Below are 18813 nucleotides of genomic sequence, written 5' to 3'. Positions count from 1 at the left end.
GGCAATGAGACTATCAATCTAAACTGTGTTATTTACTGATGACAATAGTATGGTTTTGGGAAGGGTAAGAGAGAAGTGCAACGACAGCTTGAAGCAGTAAATGGGAAGAATGCAAACAGGAGATGAAAATCAATGAGAAGAAAACAATGAAAATGGTGATAACAAGAGAAGAAAGAGAATGAAAAAAGAGCAATAAATGTCAGAGACATAGATACTGAAGTTGTGGAGACCTTGAAGTTCTTAGAAAGTGAATTAATGGAGAATGCAGAAATTAAATTTCTATTAAGTACAGTACACAGTACCGGTACTACAGAACATGGGAAAAATCATAAAGGGAGAATTTGAAGATGAAAAAGTTCAGTGATACAATAATAAAAATATTAAACCGAGGTAGTTTGGACATTTCAAATGGACAAATGGAGAAAAAGTGTCAAAACAAACTCACGAATTACAAATGAAAAGAGAAAGAGACTGAGGAATATCCTGATTACATAGATGGACCTAGTTAAGAACAGCAAAAAGCAATAGAACCTGGGCTGGAATGTGATGATAGATAAGAAGTGATACAGAAATTTATTATAATGGAAAGGAACCGCAGTTGCTCTGACCCAACTGCACATAGTTGCAAGAAAATTATAATGACAAAGATGACTGTTATGCTTGAAAACTGGCCGCTCTTCTCATGCCTTTACATGCACATATTAACTGCGCCACTACAAAATCACAAAATTTCATTCAATCATTAATTCCTGAAATGATTGATCTGTCAATTAATGTACACATATGCAAACATTACATTACATACAAGTAAATGAACAAGCATACCAGCAATTGCTCCACAAAGTGCTTTATCAGCTGGAGAGAGTTCTCTCTTTTTCCGATGTCCCATTCTGGCCATGAGAAATTCCCAAATTGGAAACTGGATGATAGAAAATGGTATCTCACGCAGTATGGTACTTGACAAACCTCGATAAAAGCCCCTTATTCCATTTTCTGAATATATTTTACTGCATGATTTTAGTATATCAGAAGAATATATTCCAACTTGCTGACGTTGTTTCAAGATTTCTGTAGGAACTTTCACCAAACATGATACCTAGAAACACAAATTATACTTCAAAATGAAACGGCCAACCAACAAAGACAATTTGTAGAACTAACAAATTAAGAACAGCCATGTAGAAATTCACATGCTGCAATTACTCACAATACAGTTATCAGAGTAATATAATTCTGAAATATGGAAAACTAATCAACATAGCAACTGAAAACAACATGCTCACCAGAAAAATATAATAAGAAATATCATCTTCTATGATGTTCTTTATAAATACAAACCTGTTCTCCCAACTACGTTTGTTATAACTCATATTGTTAGTACTACCTTGTTATAGCTAAATAAACAACTTGGGCTCTTAGTCTGCATGCTGTCGACAGGTTTCCACTTCCTTACCTCACTCTGTTGTGTACTGTATGTTGTCATGATATGCAACTAAAGGTGGAATTTTATCGACTTAAGGTTGCATAGAATCCAGTGAATAGTAGTTGTGAGTAGCCTAGCTACAGTGTCTGACTTGGAGTTTCTTGTTGTACTGATTATTTAGTGTTAAGTAATCGTTACCATTTTTGCTGGAGTAAGCTGGGGGAAACCCTACGTTCTGATGTGAGGGTAATGGGAAGGTTTACAATTACTTTGTGGAAGAATTTAATGTTCTGGGAGATAGTAAGAAAACTGACTGTGCAAGTCACATGATGGCTAGAATATATGCAGCTACCAGTCATTTGAAGCGAAGTGCTTTGAATATACTGAAGTAGAAATTATCAGATGAATAATGTTCACCAATTAAAACACCAAGAAAGAAAAAAAAAAAAAATGAAAACAAATGTTAACAGTTTCAACATGGAATTAATTTGCAGGACAATTCTGGGGATGTATAAGGCTGGCGATATACTATATGTGAAAGAGATGTACAATAAGGTGAAAACAATAATAAATCTCCAGGGATCTCTGTCAGCTTTTAGGATGACTGTAAAAGCTGTTGGTTTTAAATTCTCTAGAAATGACAGAGAAAGGAAATATTTAATGGAAAAATGACACAGTTAGCCAAAATTTCTTATTAAGTAATCACAAAACTCATCCACAGTATATATGACATTCACAATCAGTACAGGTTTCGACCCCAATTGGACCTACTTTGGCTGAATAATATAAACAAAATTAATAGCTACAACAAACATATTAAAAATAAACAGAATTAAAAATTTATCACCAACACATTAACATTCATCAACAAGTCCGAATACATTAGTAACCTAAAATGATATTTAACTATCTATACGTATAAAAGTGAAAAAAGAGAGAGAGTGTGTGTGTGTTTTTTGTTTTTTTTTTGTCTCATATGGACTAAAAAATTACTGGACCAATTTCGCTGAAAATTTCGCAATTTGTTCTTATTACTTCTGAGATGGTTTAGGAAGTGGTTCAACGAAATCCGATGGGTAGATTTTTAACGATATACTGGTATATTGGTATACATTTTCATTACAATTATATTTGCACTTTCCATCATCATTAGAACATTTCTTTGAACGATAGAATTCTTTCGTCATGTTATTTTACACGGCCACATTTTTAGCTCATTTGCCAAGAGATATATTGCTTCATATCAGACTTTTGTGATCTAATGCAGCAACAAATAAGCCTTAAGTCCCATGTCTTCAGCACAATAGTTTGGTTTAACATCTCTGGTATTGATAGTATGCTCAGCATGTTAGCTTTCAAATAGCTTAGTTTCTGTATGAATTCAAGAGCATTTAATGAGTGACTTATACAGCAGAACAGCGTGTATTCATTGTGTTGTGCTATGTGAAGCAATATTCTGTTAGAGTGCTGCTTTCGATTCATTTGAAAATTACCTGCCATCCTCCCTCCCCATATGAATACGATACGTAATTTAGTGAAAGACACGCAGGAGACGAACTGTTTTAACAGAGGAAAAGCTTGATGAAATAGGAACTCTCTTAGAAAGAACTCCAACAAAATCTCTGTCGCGTCTCGCCGTACAAGCTAATGTGTCATTACCTTCTGCCCACAGAGTAACAAAATGGTTAACGGCCAAACCCTATAAACCCATCGCTGCCCAAAATTTAAGAGAACCAGACAGTTTTGCTATGGTTCAGTACTGTAACTGGTTTTATAAATAAAGTTGCAGGGGATCAGCTGTCTATAATGTCATTTATTTCACCATATTTTGATATATTTATACGTTTTGGGTCAGCTCAAGATTGTATCACTAGTTTTTAGCCTACATGTTTGTTTGTCTGCTTGTTGCACCATCACGGGTAAACAGCAGAAGAGATCTCAACCAAGCTTCATATTTAGAGTCAACTCACTCAGGAACAGGTTTTGATATACATATCATTTAAAAATCACTGAATGGACTGGGAGTTTATAGGAAGATCAGAAGAGTTCCTTTTTTTTTTTTTTTCCCTTCAAATTTTCTCTTACATTAATTATTATATCTTGACCAAACTTCATATTTAGAGTCTACTCATCTGGAGCAGGTTCTGATATGCTTATTATTTAAAAATCACTGATTAGACTGGTTTTTTTTAGGGAGACCAGAAGAGTTTTTCATATCGATTATAACTTGACCAAGCTACATACTAATCATCATCAAGGAGTAGGTTTCTATATGCACATCATTTAAGAATCACTGAAGGACTGGGGGTTTATAAGAAAACTGGAAGGTTTTTTCAATTTCCTCTTACACTATTGATTATGTAAAATATGTAGACTATATATGAAATGCCCCTTCATTTTAAATCATTTTTGTCTTGTGCATAATTTTGCTTACACTTCATATGACGGAGAAAATTACTAGTTTCTACAGACTTCATGCTCTGCAGCCAGCGACGGTCACCCTCACAGACAAATAGTTATTTGAAGGATCCATAACAGGAGAAAATCAGAGGATTCATAATATTTTGCTTGGCTTGAAAATTAACACACCCCTAATGTAACTGAACACCAAGGAAACATGATGTAGAACTTTTCCCTTTGGTGTTTGTCTATTCCTAAAAGCAGGAAACTGCTGGACTTATTTCAAACAAACTACGTATTTGGAATCTAACTCAGGATTGTGTTATCAGGTGCATATGTTGTCATTATATTCACATGGAGTTTGTATTTATAGGAAGAATATTCTCAAATATTTTTGTTAACATTAGGTCTATCAAAAGACTGCATATAACAAACGTTTAAGAACATTCCAGTTCTCTGGCAGAGCAATACAGATATTCTTTGCATGGGCCTTTAGCTATCAAATCCAGAGATTGAAAATTCAGGGTTGTCAAACCATACATTGCAGATTTTATCCCAAGTTTTCTTCTTCTAATTTTTCTTTCTGTATCTATTATCTGAGTGACACTAATTTTATAATTTCCACCACTAAATTGTCTGCAAACACAGAATCTCTTTTCTAATTTATTACTTTGATATTTACCAAGCGATGCATATTGTACATTCTCAATTTTCAAACTAAACTGTACAACCTTCAAATGCGTTTTTGTACTTCTCATGAGAGTTTCCCCATGTCTGAGGTTAAAGAACCACCTTTGAAACTCATCACTAACTTCAATTATGAACCCACATAAGAAACTTTTTGAGGAACTGAAACCAAAAATCTGAAAGAACAGAAAATGGTTCACCAAATTTATTCATACTATGAACACCATTTTTACTACTGTTTGCATTTACATTAGACCACCATTTCTAATTCCATATTATACCAATGACTTGTGCAGTTTATTCATAGCCATATACAGTACAATCAAAGTGGCTTTAGTGCTCTCGTCGAAAACATTTAAGGCAAGTGACACTTGTTGCCTCTCTAGATTGCTAGGATACAAAGTTTTAAAGTTCAATTTGTATTTTTTCATCAAAATACTGTTTCTTTCATTCTTTTAGATGTTTCTCAGGTTACTACATTTGGCTCTTTTAAATATATCTCCATTGCTGTCCCCTGTTTCAGATTCAATGGCAGGGATTGTGAAAGTTTTGGAAGGATCCTTTTGATTTATCCAATTGTTTCTAAAGGTCTTCAGAAGACAAACAGTGTGGTACATATAGTATACTGGATGGTATATTTTGGGGATAAAAAGCATGCATTAGTCATCGGAGCCTTCATTCAACAATTCAAACATATTCTGAATGACCTATTATCAGAAATGATGCACAGAACTTTGAAGTTGCAATCCTCTAAAAGTTGCACAACTTTCTTGGTTATGTCTGCCATTTCGGCTCCTGAAATTGCCTTCACTATTCATAAGGCAACGACATGTTCGAAAGAAGAAAATACTGATAACATCAAATAAGCAAGAGCAGTTTTTGCTTTGGTAGGGTGATTGTGGTTTTCTGTAAAACGTACAATATTCCCTGACCTGTAATCTATTCTTTCACTAACATAAACCTCATTCAAGTGTAAAATAACCCACTTATCTATTCAACTTACTTTGTCCCAGACAACTTTCATAAAATGCTCATTTTCATTCACCTGATTTTGTAAAATATGTAAAGAAGCAGTCAGCTGCTGCAGATACTTAGGATGTGGCAGAGTAAGAATTTATTGGCCCTCATTGTCTTGTAACACTTTTTTATTGTATGTAAATGAGGAATGCTGACAAAATCATCCTTGGATAATAACTTTCTTTGAAGTGAAAATTAAGGAGATTTGTTCTGAAAAACAGTCAACCTGGTCAGAAAACATTTCATCATCATTCCTTATAAGCACATCTTTTAAAGTCTTGAAGCTTGGATTTCACACTCTCAACTAATATATTAACAGACTAGCATTTGTACCTGTTCTTTGCATAGGAATTTGCAGAGGATAACATGCTTCCTTCAGGAATTTATGCAAAGTAACACAGCTATATTCACATGTTTAATGCAACATGTTTAAAAGATATTTTCCTACAAAAGCATGTGGCAGTAACATGAAATATGATGAAGATTAACAAAGTCAAGACAGAAAGAGGATGATTTCCAAATTTATTGTACGATAAGGTTCCTGGTCCAAAGTTGTGTGAAATTCTCCGTGGTTCTCTGACCACTGGTGTGGCACTCTGATGTTGATGATACCTTCCTTAATATCTGCCCCATCAAAAACAGTAAGATGAATCTAGGTTTTTTTTTTTTTGCATTACTCACTTTGAAGTGACATGCACGAGATGTCCCACAGGACTTGGACTAAAAATACAATTTCTCCTAATCATCTGCGATATTATCCATCATACAATATATGTGCATGGCATAAAGGAACGGAAATAACATATTCTTAAACGTCTGTTATATACAGTCTTTTGATAGACCTAATGTTAGCAAACATATCTGAGAATAATCTTATAAATACCAACTCCATGTGATTACCATGACATCTTAAGCACCTGATAACACAATCCTGAGCGAGTAGATTCCAAATACATAGTTTCGTTGAAATAAGTCCTGCAGTTTTCCACTTTTAGGAATATACAAACAAATAGATAACCAGAGAGATAGACAGACACCAAAGGGAAAAGTTCTACCTGATGTTTCCTCAGTGTTGTTGCATTAGGTGTGGTTAATTTTGAAGCTGAGTAATATTATGCATCCTCTGATTTTCTCCTGTTATGTACCCTTCATATAACTATAGGTCTGCAAGGGTGTCCATCACTGGCTGCAGAGCATAAGACCCACAGAAAATAGTAATTTTATCTGTTATTTGAAGAGTAAGCAAAATTTCGTGCATAACAACAATTATTTAAAATTAAGGGATGTTTCAGATATAATCTACAGATTTTACACATAATCAATCGTGTAAGAGAAAATTGTAAAGAACTCTCCCTCATCCCATAAACCCCCAGTCTATTCATACATACATACATAAATCTTTTTTTTTCTTTTTTTTCTTGCTTTACATCGCACCAACACAGATAGGTCTTATGGCAACGATGGGACAGGGAAGGGCTAGGAGTGGGAAGGAAGCGGCCGTGGCCTTAATTAAGGTACAGCCCCAGCATTTGCCTGGTGTGAAAATGGGAAACCACGGAAAACCATTTTCAGGGCTGCCGACAGTGGGGTTCGAACCTACTATCTGCCGAATACTGGATAGTGGCCGCACTTAAGCGACTGCAGCTATCGAGCTCGGTAAAAATCTTCATTATAGAATGTCATGCCGTTCAGTATTCAGTCTGCAAGCCACTGTGAATGTTCTAATTGCCACCACAATCCTCTATTTGCAACTACGAAGGCGGATCAAATATAAACGGGAATTTGAATGTACCGCTGCTCTTAATAATAATTCTGAGGCAGGGCCCTGCCAGGATGTTGGTAGGGGTGTCTGGAGAAGGGATTCGCATGTGCAAACGATGGTGGAAAGCTGAGCTGTTTCAGTATGCCATGAGTGAGCAAGAGGTGCACACGTCTGTTGCACAACGCATCATTATCAAATTTCTCTCAAAAGAGGGCACCAAACCTTCTAAAATTTTGAGACAGCACCGAGCAACACAGTTTGGGGAAAAAACCCTTTCGGAGACTCGAGTGTGCCAGTGGGCCAAAAAATTTGCGGCAGGAAGAGAAGCTGTGTAAAATGAAGCTCATCAAAGGAGACCGTGGACAAGCATCACTGTAGACAACATTGTTGCCATTCGTGACAATATTGGTGAAGATCAGCGAATACAAATTTTGCAAATTGTTTTAGTCCTAGAAATAAGTAACAGAAGTGTTCAAACCAACATCCAAGATGAACTCCATTTCAGAAAATCGTCTGCCACGTGGGTTCCTCATCTCCTCAACCAGGAACAAAAAATTACGCCAGGAAGTTTGTCAGAGACTCCTGCGTCGCTACGAGGAAGAAGAAGAGGATTTCTTGTGTCGTACTGTGACTTGTGATGAAATTTCGATGCATCATTACACCCCAGAGTCAAAGCAAGCAAGCAAGCATGAAGTGGCGGCGAAGAGGCGAAGCAGGTCCAGTCAAGACCAAAACATGTCCATCTGCTGGAAAGGTGCTTGCAACTGCTTTCCGGGACTCTGTGGGCATTTTGCTGGTGGATTTTCTTCACGAACAACGGACAATTAATGCAGCCTATTACTGTCGTATTTTGGAGGGACGTAGAACCTGCGTATTGCAACAAGCGACGTCAGCATCCAATCCAAAACGTCACTCTTCTCCATGACAATGCATGGCCACATGCTGCCGCTTTAACATGGGAAAAACTGGAGGAAATTCAATGGACACCTTTGGAACACCATCCGTACACTCCACATTTGTATAGCCCTGCATTTGTTTGAACCACTCAAACAAGACCTAGCAGGACAGCGATTTGATGATTATGCAAGTGTAGAAGAGTTTGTGCGTAACTGGCTCTGCACATGTCCCTCTTCTTTCTATAAGGACAGCATAAAAACTTACCAATCCGTTGGAGAAAAAGGGTATCGAAGGCAGGACACTGTGTAGAAAAGTGATCAATATTTGCGTATTTTTTTGGTTGATGCAATCAATTTTAAGAAGAGATTCCCTTTTATATTTGATTTGCCCTCGTAGTTCTGAGGCCTTGTTTAGTTCTATATCTCTTATCTTTGAATCGTTAGAAACTGAGTCTAACCATCATCGTCTTGGTCCCCCTTAACTCCCCTTACCCTCTGTAACAGAGTCCATTATCTTCCTAAGTAACCTATCCTCCTCAAATCGCCTCACATGACACCACCACCAAAGCCGCTTTATCTATCAACTTCAATCTTAACTTAGACTCTATCTCCTCACTCCAGGTACCCTCCTGCTTTTGTTCCCAACTGTTTGTACCAGTAAAAATTCTCACTAAATTCATGCGTGTTACTTCTACCTTATGAAAACGATACCCTGAGTCCACCCAGCTTTCACTCCCGTAAAGCAAAGTTGGTCAGAAAATGGGCCGATGTAAAGAGAGTTTCGTCTGGGAGCCAATTTCCATCTTACAGAATACTGTTTACAGCAATTGCGAGCTTATTGTATTAGCTGTACTGCACCTCAATTCAATCTCACTTATACTACTATACTGGGAGAATACACATCCTAAATACTTGAAATTATCTACCTCTTCCAGTTTTGTATCCCCAAGGTAAGATTCAATTCTCTTGGATATCTTAGCTACTGATATCAATTTAGTCTTAGAAAGACTAATTTTCATACCATACTCATTGCACCTATTTTCAAGTTCCAAGATATTAGACTGCAGGCTTTCAGCACAATCTGCCATTAAGATCAAGTCGTCAGCATAGGCGAAACTACTTACTAAATTTTCACCTAACTGAATCCCTCCCTCACACTTAATATCTTTCAGCAAATGATCCATGTAAATTATGAACAACAAAGGTGAAAGATTATAGCCTTGTCTAAGCCCTGCAAGTACCCTGAAGCAAGAACTCATTCTACCATCAATTCTTACTGCAGCCCAATTGTCAGCATAAATGCTTTTGAGTGATTTTAATAATCTACCCTTAATCCTGCAGTCCCCCAGTATGGCGAACTTTTTTTCACTCGGTACTCCGTCATATGCCTTCTCTACATCTACGAAACATTATTGTGTATTCCTCTTCTAGTATTTTCAAATTACCTGGTGCATACTGGAAATCTGATCCTGACAGCCCCTCTGTGGTCTGAAACCACACTGGTTGTCATCCAACTTCCTCTCAACCACTGATTGTACCCTCCCTTCCAAGACGCCAGTGAACACCTTGCCTGGTATACCAATCAGTGAGATACCTTGACAGTTGTTGGAATCCTTCCTCTTCCCTTGTTTACAGATAGGTGCAATTATTGCTTTTGTCCAATCAGAAGGTATTTTACTAATACTCCATGCTAATCTTATTACTCTATGAAGCCATTTCATCACTATACTTCACAATTTCAGGTCTAATTTCATCTATTCCTGTTGCTTTATGATAATAGAGTTTATTTACCATCCTTTCAACTTCCTCAAGCGTAATTTCATCAGCGCCAGGAGCTTGGTTGTTTGCATCGTCTCCAGTGATTCCCTGGGATCAAATTTTGAGTTCACCTCATTTACCTAAAACACTATTAATTTCCTTCTTCTCCTCCCTTCTTAAGATTCCTTATACTGCCCAGAAAAGTTTCCCTGCTGCTTGACCTAGCCTTTCCAGGTTATTACTAAAATCTTCTCACAACATCATCTTGGATTCAACAACTATTTGTTTTGCTCTGTTTCTTTTCTCTAAATACAATTCCCTGTCTGCATCAGTCCTTCTTATTACGTTTACAAGCTGCTCTCGCTTTATCATTCCACCAAGTTGTTCGCTTTTCCCATTTTTTCACACAGCTGTTCCTGGGCATTCCCGTACTGTTGCTACTACAGCATCTCTGTATGCCACCCATTCTCTTTCTATACCCTAAACCTGCTTACTGTCTACTGCTTGGAACTTTTCACTAATCATATCCATGTTCTTCTGTCTAATTTCTTTGTCATGGAGATTTTCTTCATCTATTCATCTGTAAACAGATTTCCCTTTCTCAATCTTAGGCCTAGAGATACTTAGTTCACTACAGGTCAGATAGTGGTCTCTATCATCAAATAATCCCCAGAATAGATGCACATTCCTAAGAGACTTCCTGAATTCAAAGTCAGTTATGACACAGTCCATTATGGATCTGCTGCCCCCACCCTTCCATGTGTAGCAGTGAATAGCCCCATGTTTGAAGAAAGCAGGCAAGATGTGAAGTGATCTTTATCTACTTCCTTGTCTTCAAAATCACCATTAATGTCAGGAATATCTTTCAACCCAGAAGCAAACATGATTATAATTTGGCAGGTTAACACCGAAACACTTATATAAAGCAAAAAAAAAAGAAGAAGAAGACAGTAAACTCTGCTTGACAGTTTTTTTTCAGTTTTTGTTAAGTTTTTGTTTCTAAGGGTACACTTAACCGGCTGTCCACGTAAATAAGAAACAACTTCCAATATTAAAAAGTATCTTATTGTGAATTCTTTAACCAGTGCAAAGCTGACATCAATTTAAAATAAAAAGAAAGTTAATTTGTACAGAGGAGTTAGTTACATATCAACCCGATATAGTAGCATTTAGAAATGTTTCAAGTTAAGATTTCCCTCCTGGCTAAACACGGAATGAACCAGGTCAGGTGCACAGCTCCTCACAGGTAACTTCCCCAGGGTAGACTGGAACGTTCACAAATTCTTGAGCTGAATAGCCTGAACATTTTTCATCCCCCCTGCAGACACTCATTTGCTCAACTGTACATTCTCATGTAGAATATTATTTCTATTGCATATAATGAGCTAGTTGGCTACATGGTATGACACATTAAGCTGTAAGCTTACATTTGGGAGATGGAGGATTTGAACTCCATCATCAATAGCCCTTGACGCAAGTGTAATAGACTGATGTAACTTGAAAAAAATATTCAAACCATGAGTAGATAACACAAGTATTGAGCTCGAATTATTATTATTATTATTATTATTATTATTATATATAATTCGCTGGGGCCATCAAAGACTACGTTAAGTCTTGTTGCATTTTTCTTTTTCTTTTTTCTTTTGCTTTACGTCGCACCGACACAGATAGGTCTTATGGCGACGATGGGATGGGAAAGGCCTAGGAGTTGGAAGGAAGCGGCCGTGGCCTTAATTAAGGTACAGCCCCAGCATTTGCCTGGTGTAAAAAGGGGAAACCACGGAAAAACCATCTTCAGGGCTGCCGACAGTGGGGCTCGAACCCACGATCTCCCGGATGCAAGCTCACAGCCGCGCGCCTCTACACGCACGGTCAACTCGCCCGGTCTTGTTGCATTTGACACTGAACTTGGCCTTTTTTAGAGCCCAAATTTCCCTCATTCTTTGTGAGTGGGCCTGCTTACGCTCCTCTGTCCAAGGGGCACCGTGTCTTCTCATCGGTTGCTCGTCTCGATTTAGCCCGTTTGTCAATATTTTCTTGGGGAAGAGATCTCTGTTAAGGGCATCTTCAGCTGACATATGTAGCATTTGCAGGTCTTTTGGTATTTCTAAACCAAGGAATTGTGGTTTTGAGATTTGAATCAAAAAAGTGAAAGATTTCTTTAGTTAACTTAATTCCGTCCATTCTTTTCAGATGACCGTAAAATCGTGCCCATCTTTTTCTGATTGTGTCGGTAATTTTCTCTATTTTACTGTAGACTTCCTTGTTGGATCTCTTTTGATGGATTCCATTTCTGTACCTTGATCCCAAGATTCCTCTCACAATTTTGCGTTCTCTTTTCTCCAGTTCTTAAGGAGTCCTTTGTTGTCAATTAGAGACAGGGTTTCGGCTGCATATAGAACTACTGGCTTCAGAACTGTTTCATAGTGACGTATCTTGGTGTTTTGGGAAAGGCATTTTTTGTTGAAGATTGTGCGGGATGTTTGTTAGGCTATTTCCAGTTTGCGCACTCGCTCCTGAAGTGCTTCTTTGTCCAGTCCATTTTTCATGATGATCTCACCCAGGTATTTGAATTTGTCTACTCGGGTGATGTCCCCGTATTTTGTCTGGAGTTTTGGTGGAGCCTCTTTCATGTTAGTCATTACTTCTGTTTTCTCAAACGATATCTGCAAACCAGTTTGTTCGGCAATTTCCTTTAAAATTTCAACTTGAGATCTAGCGGTTTCTATGTCGTTTGAGAGAACAGCAATATCAACGGCAAATGCTAAGCAGTCTGTTGCGATCCCCTTGGATTTGGTTCCTATTCTCAATGGACTGTAGTTGGTTTCCTGTAATCTCACCCGCCAGGTTCTGATGATCTTTTCAAGAACACAGTTGAAGAGTATCGGCGATAGCCCATCACCTTGTTGGACTCCTGTTTTGATGTCAAAGGAATGCGAGAGACATCCGTGGAACTTCACCTTGGATTTTGTATCGGTCAGGGTGGCTCTAATTAATGCCAGCAGTTTCAAACCAACTCCAAATTCATTTAAGATGTTTAGCAGGACTTCCCGGTCAATGGAGTCGTATGCTTTCTTAAATTCCACAAAGACAGACACATACTGCTTGGAACTTAGTGTACAATATCTGATGATCATTTTGAGATTTTGGATCTGTTCAGCTGTTGAGCGACCTTTTCTGAACCCTCCTTGGTATTCACCTATTTGATGTTCGACTTGTGCTTCCAAACGCTCCAGGATGGCAAGTGATAGAATTTTGTAAGTCACGGGTAGCAAAGATATTCCTCTGTAGTTGTTGATGTTCTTCATGCTGCCTTTTTTGTGTAATGGATGGATCAAAGCTATTTTCCAATCTTCGGGTAGGGTCTCCTTGTTCCAAATTTCTTCTATTTGCTTTTGCAAGATATCAAGTGATTCCTCTGGGGCGTATTTCCATAGTTCTGCTACTACTGAGTCTTCCCCCGGCGCTTTGTTATTTTTGAGACGGGCAATGTGGCGCTTGATTTCATCTCTGTCGGGTGGTCTGGAATCTGGGTACCTGAGTAAGGGTTCCTTGATCTCAATGGCGCTTTGCGGTTTAGAGCAATAGAGTAAATTCTCAAAGTAATCTGCCAGAATGCTGCAATTTTCTTCATTTGACGTCACCAGTGTGCCGTCCTTTCGTTCAAAGCATAGAGATGGTGGTTTATAGCCAGTGAGTTTGCGCTTGAAGGCTCTGTAGTACTCTCTGCTTTCATTCTTCCTAAAGTTTTGTTCTATCTTTTCAATGAGAGACTTTTCGTATTTACGTTTCTCAGTTCTGAACACCCTAGCTGCTTGGGCACGTTGGGTTTTGTAGGTTTCCCAATCATTTTCTGATTTTGTAGAGTAGTACTGTTTCCACGCATTGAGTCTTTCTTGGAGGACTGATTCGCAGGTACTATTCCACCAGGCATGCTGTTTGCTTCTCTTGATTTCTGCAACGTCTTTGGCGGCCTCGACAAGGAGACTTTCGGCGTTGTTAAAGTCACAGTCATTTGGTCTAGCCTTCTCCTGGAACTCCTCGACCCTTTGCCGAAGTTTATCATTGTCGAAGCGTGTGATCTGTTTGGTTGTCTTCCTTGTGTTTGCGGGAATTGGTTTGAATTTGATAAGAGACATATAATGATCTGAGGCCACATTGATGCCTTTCTTTACCTTGACATTCATAATCTCAGGGCTGTTTCTCCTGGAGATTGCAACATGATCAATTTGGAACTCTCCGAGAGCTTAGACGGGAGAACGCCAAGTCATTTGCTTTCTGGGTAGATGGTGAAAGTCGGTCGACATGACCTGCAGGTTGTGATTTTCGCAAATGGACACCAGTCTTTTGCCGTTGGGATTGGTTCTTTTGTGAGCAGGGTAATTTCCTATAACTTTCTTGTACTTCTGTTCACGACCTAGTTGGGCACTGAAGTCACCCAAAAGAAGCTTGACATGGTGTTTGGGGATTTTGTTTAATTTGTCATCCAGTAGGTCCCAGAAATTATCAACTTCGTCTGGATCAGACTTGTTCTTATCGTTTGTAGGAGCATGTGCGTTAACTAGGGCGTAGGTTTTGTTCGCGCATTTAATTGTGAGTATACACAACCTGTCATTCACAGGTTGGAAATTTGCAACTGATTTAAGGATCTTGGTTGTAACAGCAAACGCGGTTCCAAGCATCACAGCTCCATTGAGGATTCCTCTTTGCGCTTTGCTCTTGAAAAATCGGTAGCCTTCGGATTCAAAAATCTCTTCATCTCGGTACCTTGTTTCCTGTAGGGCCATTATGGATATCTGATTTTCGTGAAGAGCTTTGGTGAGGGTTTTCAGCTTGCCAGTTTGTGTAAGTGAATTTATGTTGAAAGTTGCTAGAAAGGTTTTAGATTTTGGCCTGAGTTTTTGACCCTTCGGTGTACACCGAGACGCTCCGACTCGTCTCTTGCATGATGTCGAGTCTCCCCCAGAATCCGAATGAGACTCGTGCGCCGTGGCGTTCACGACGAGGGATTTATCCGAAGATTTACCCCTTGGGGTATGTTTCTTGAAATGTTGTGCCATCATGCTTTTTGACTTGACTCTACTTTGGACGGGTACCCATCCTTTTACAACTAGGGTTGTTAGCCCTAGAGGTTGCCTCAAGATGTTTTCTGGCTTCTGGTCATTTACCAGTCTTCGCTGTAACCCTGGCAAGGGACCAGATTTTTTTTCACGGTGGTATTTTATTTTCCTACTACCCTCTAACTCTGCTGGCGGCAGAGCCAGCGAGCTTCCCCAATTCCAATGGGACGCGCCCGATGGAGGTAACCGGTAAATCCCCACACGGGATTATTATTATTATTATTATTATTATTATTATTATTATTATTATTATTATTATTATTACTATTACTTGTGAGGTATGGCTATGAAGTGTTTACATCTACTTATTATTATTATTATTATTATTATTATTATCATCATCATCATCATCATTATCTATGTTGTCGGACGATCATATTATTTGTGAGGTTATGTCATGAAACATGTGCCGTGTATATATATTTATATGAGTTTAGTTCATGTAAGAACCTGTAATGAACAGTATATAATTTATTATTACCTGTATATATGATGTATAATCCACAGTAACATTGTGCAACACACTCTAACATCCAGAATAACGTATTTTTGACACTAGATGGTTGTAGAATGTTCTTTATATTATAACTACACAGCATTTGCCTGGTGTGAAAAATGGGAAACCACACAAAACCATCTTCAGGGCTGCCGACAGTGGGACTCGAACTCACTATCTCCCAGATGCAAGCTCACAGGCGCGCGCTCCTAACCGCACGGCCAACTCACCTGGTACTCTCGAATTTATGAGAAGATATGTTGTGTAACATCCTTCTAGAAGCCTGGCCAGGCAACATATACATAGGAAGTAGTCTTGAACGTGGAGATGAGTTATGGTTTAACAGGAGTTGTTTTGAAGAGTCGTGTGTAGAAGTTGTGTTTGAAGTATGTGAATTGGGTTTGTAGAGTTGGTAGCTGACACGCTTCTGGTGCAATCTGCCTGTGCTTCATGATAGGCAGTTGCTGAAAATGGTGGTTTATTGATGTGTAACATATAAATATTGTAAATAAAATTTGTATATGCAACTGACAGCATTTTGTGTGCGTCTTTGTGAATAGGCTACATAATTGGCTACCATGACGAGGACGTAAGAATTTACGAGTGAATACCAGTGTAAGTGCGAAATAGATCAAAATGCACGTGATACTATAAAATATGTCTGTACAACAACTCAAAGACAAACTCACCAAGAGAAATCTTCCAACGAACAGCAAGAAGAAATCGCTGCAGATGCGATTATGGGAAGATCTCATTTAAAAAGGAGGAGATCCCGAAAAGTTCTTTTTCGAGGTCGAAAAACATCAGAAGACGAGGTAAATATTCCCAAAATGTGTTCTAACTTTAATGACCATGATGGAGGCACTCAATGACAAAACCTCAGATGATTGATGTAGCCACAAAGAAGCACATAAAATAATGTCAACTTGCGTACACTGATTTTTATTTACAATTAATTATTTACAATTTATACATTAAACGTGCACATAACCTAATCAACTGCCGTCACAAACAAAATGCACACATCAACAAACCACCATTTTTAACAACTGCCTATCACTAAGCACATGGAGACTGCAAACTTAAACAGTTGACTGGTGACTGCTTACATTAGCATGTCGGCCTAAACACAACACAACAACTGTTAAACAATAACAACTCCACCATCGAGACTGCTTCCCTATATACATTGCCTAGCCAGACTTCTAGAAGGGTATGTCACAACATACCTTCTAGTAAATTCTAGAATGCTTAATATATAGTTTAAATTGGAAGGAAGGTTATCCATAGTTCTCTTCGTACATAGTCTTATTCTGGATATTACAATGTGTTGCACAATACTGTAGTGTGGATTATACATCATATATACAGGTTATAATAATATACAGAGTAAGCCGGGTACTACCATGGGTCCACCTGGAGGAGAGGCCACTAATGACACAGCACAATCTGGTCATGAGGAGAATGCATCGACCACCATCGAGGAAGAGGCTGGCAGCGAGGCAACCCCGACCCCCGACACAGCATGATCGGGTCAAGAGAAGGAGAGCACATCCAGCGACGTCAAGGAAGAGAGAGATAAGATGCAATCTACGTCCAAGGCAAAGTTGGCGAGTGTGATAGACTGTGGAAATTGTTTCAAGTTATTGGGGGGGGGGAGAATTATATTGATGCCAGTGTAATAGACTGATATAATTTGAAAACAATATTATTTAACCCATGGGTGCATCATACAAGTATCAAGCTCGAATTATTATAATTATTATTATTATTATTATTATTATTATTATTATTATTATTATTACTTGTGAGGTATGGCTATGACGTGTTTACATCTACTTGTTAGTATTAAGGGCCCCATACACGTGCAGACTTAACCGGAGGTAAGTCTGCGCAAGCTATTCTTTCCAGTCACTGCGTGTATGGCCGTTAAGTCCGCTGACAAAAGGTCCGCAGGCAAGTCTCCGACCTAGCAGTGCTTGAATTCGGCCGGAGACTCCACGACGGAAGCGCCCTGTATAGGTGGCAGCAGAAAGCGAAAACGTAATAACATAAGAAGGTGAAACTGCGATCACTCGTCATATTTATTTGTTGATGTACCATTGAGGTTGATTGAGGTTAAGGACCACTGCTGATAGGTAGTGATTTGCTTGCTAGTGTTTTGTGATTTGGTTTATTACCGATGGCTGAAGCAACGCATTCCGCTCACGCGAGAAATTATTCTCATGAGCTCATTGTACAATTCATTGAGTTGTATAAGTCGTTTCCATGTCTGTGGAAAATTAAAAGCAAGGATTATTCCAATAAATTAATGAAGCAGGAAGCTTATGAAGTTCTCGTTGAGAAATTAAGAGAGGTGGATGTTAACACAGAGAAGCACACAGTCATTAAGCAGACTTTTTTTTTTTTTTTTTTTTTTTTTTGCGTCGCACCAACACAGATAGGTCTTATGGCGACGATGGGATAGGAAAGGCCCAGGAAGTGGAAGGAAGCGGTCGTGGCCTTAATTAAGGTACATCCCCAGCATTTGCCTGGTGTGAAAATGGGAAACCACGGAAAACCATCTTCAGGGCTGCCGACAGTGGGGCTTGAACCCACTATCTCCCGATTACTGGATACGGCCGCACTTAAGCGACTGCAGCTATCGAGCTCGGTATTAAGCGGATTAATAATTTAAGACCGTGTCATAGGAAGGAGGCAAAGAAAGTAAAAAAAATCCATGCTAAGTGGAAGTGGTGTGGACAGCATTTATGTACCCAAACTGTGGTACTATAAATATTACATTTCTTGTACAACCAAGAACTCCCTTCTACAAGCACTCAAAATATGAGTGAAAATGAGGAAGAAAATAGAGATGTAAGTACACAGCTTAATTACACTCTATCTTTTTATTCTCATAAGTAGGCCTAGATGGCTGGTTTACATAGGGTGATATACAGTGACTCTATACGTACGGTGTGGCCAAGTACAGACCAGCTGCCATGTTTTAGCCAAGTACTCAATCAGCTGGTAGATGAAGGAGAGTGATATTATTATTGTTGTTTCAATAAAGAATAAACTAGTTCAGTGTTTTAAGATGTTATTTATTTCGCTTATGCTGTGTATATATAGACTTATCAGTACTTTTTAGAGTCTGACTACCTGACATTAGACTTCAAACTACAAGTTACAATTATTGAAGAGGTTAGAAATTATGTATTGGTAGCTGGGCCTATATATGTCACATAAAATAGTATAGTCATTGTCTTGAA

General features: G+C 38.5%; 1 protein-coding gene across 5 annotated transcripts in view; it reads right to left on the bottom strand.

The window, feature by feature from the left end:
• Positions 1-18813, bottom strand: part of LOC136864458 (S-adenosylmethionine mitochondrial carrier protein homolog) — a 163059-nt gene that overhangs the window by 29625 nt on the left and 114621 nt on the right. For all 5 annotated transcript variants that reach the window (XM_068226286.1, XM_068226289.1, XM_068226288.1 and 2 more), the window contains one exon: positions 826-1096. In XM_068226286.1, coding sequence (XP_068082387.1) covers positions 826-1096 — 271 coding nt within the window. The remainder of the gene's footprint in view (positions 1-825; positions 1097-18813) is intronic.

This window comes from Anabrus simplex, chromosome 2, assembly GCF_040414725.1.
Source record: "Anabrus simplex isolate iqAnaSimp1 chromosome 2, ASM4041472v1, whole genome shotgun sequence".
Classification (NCBI taxonomy): Eukaryota; Metazoa; Arthropoda; class Insecta; order Orthoptera; family Tettigoniidae; genus Anabrus; species Anabrus simplex.
The sequence above is the reverse complement of the archived record's forward strand: the minus strand, read 5'-3'. Positions and strand labels throughout refer to the sequence as shown.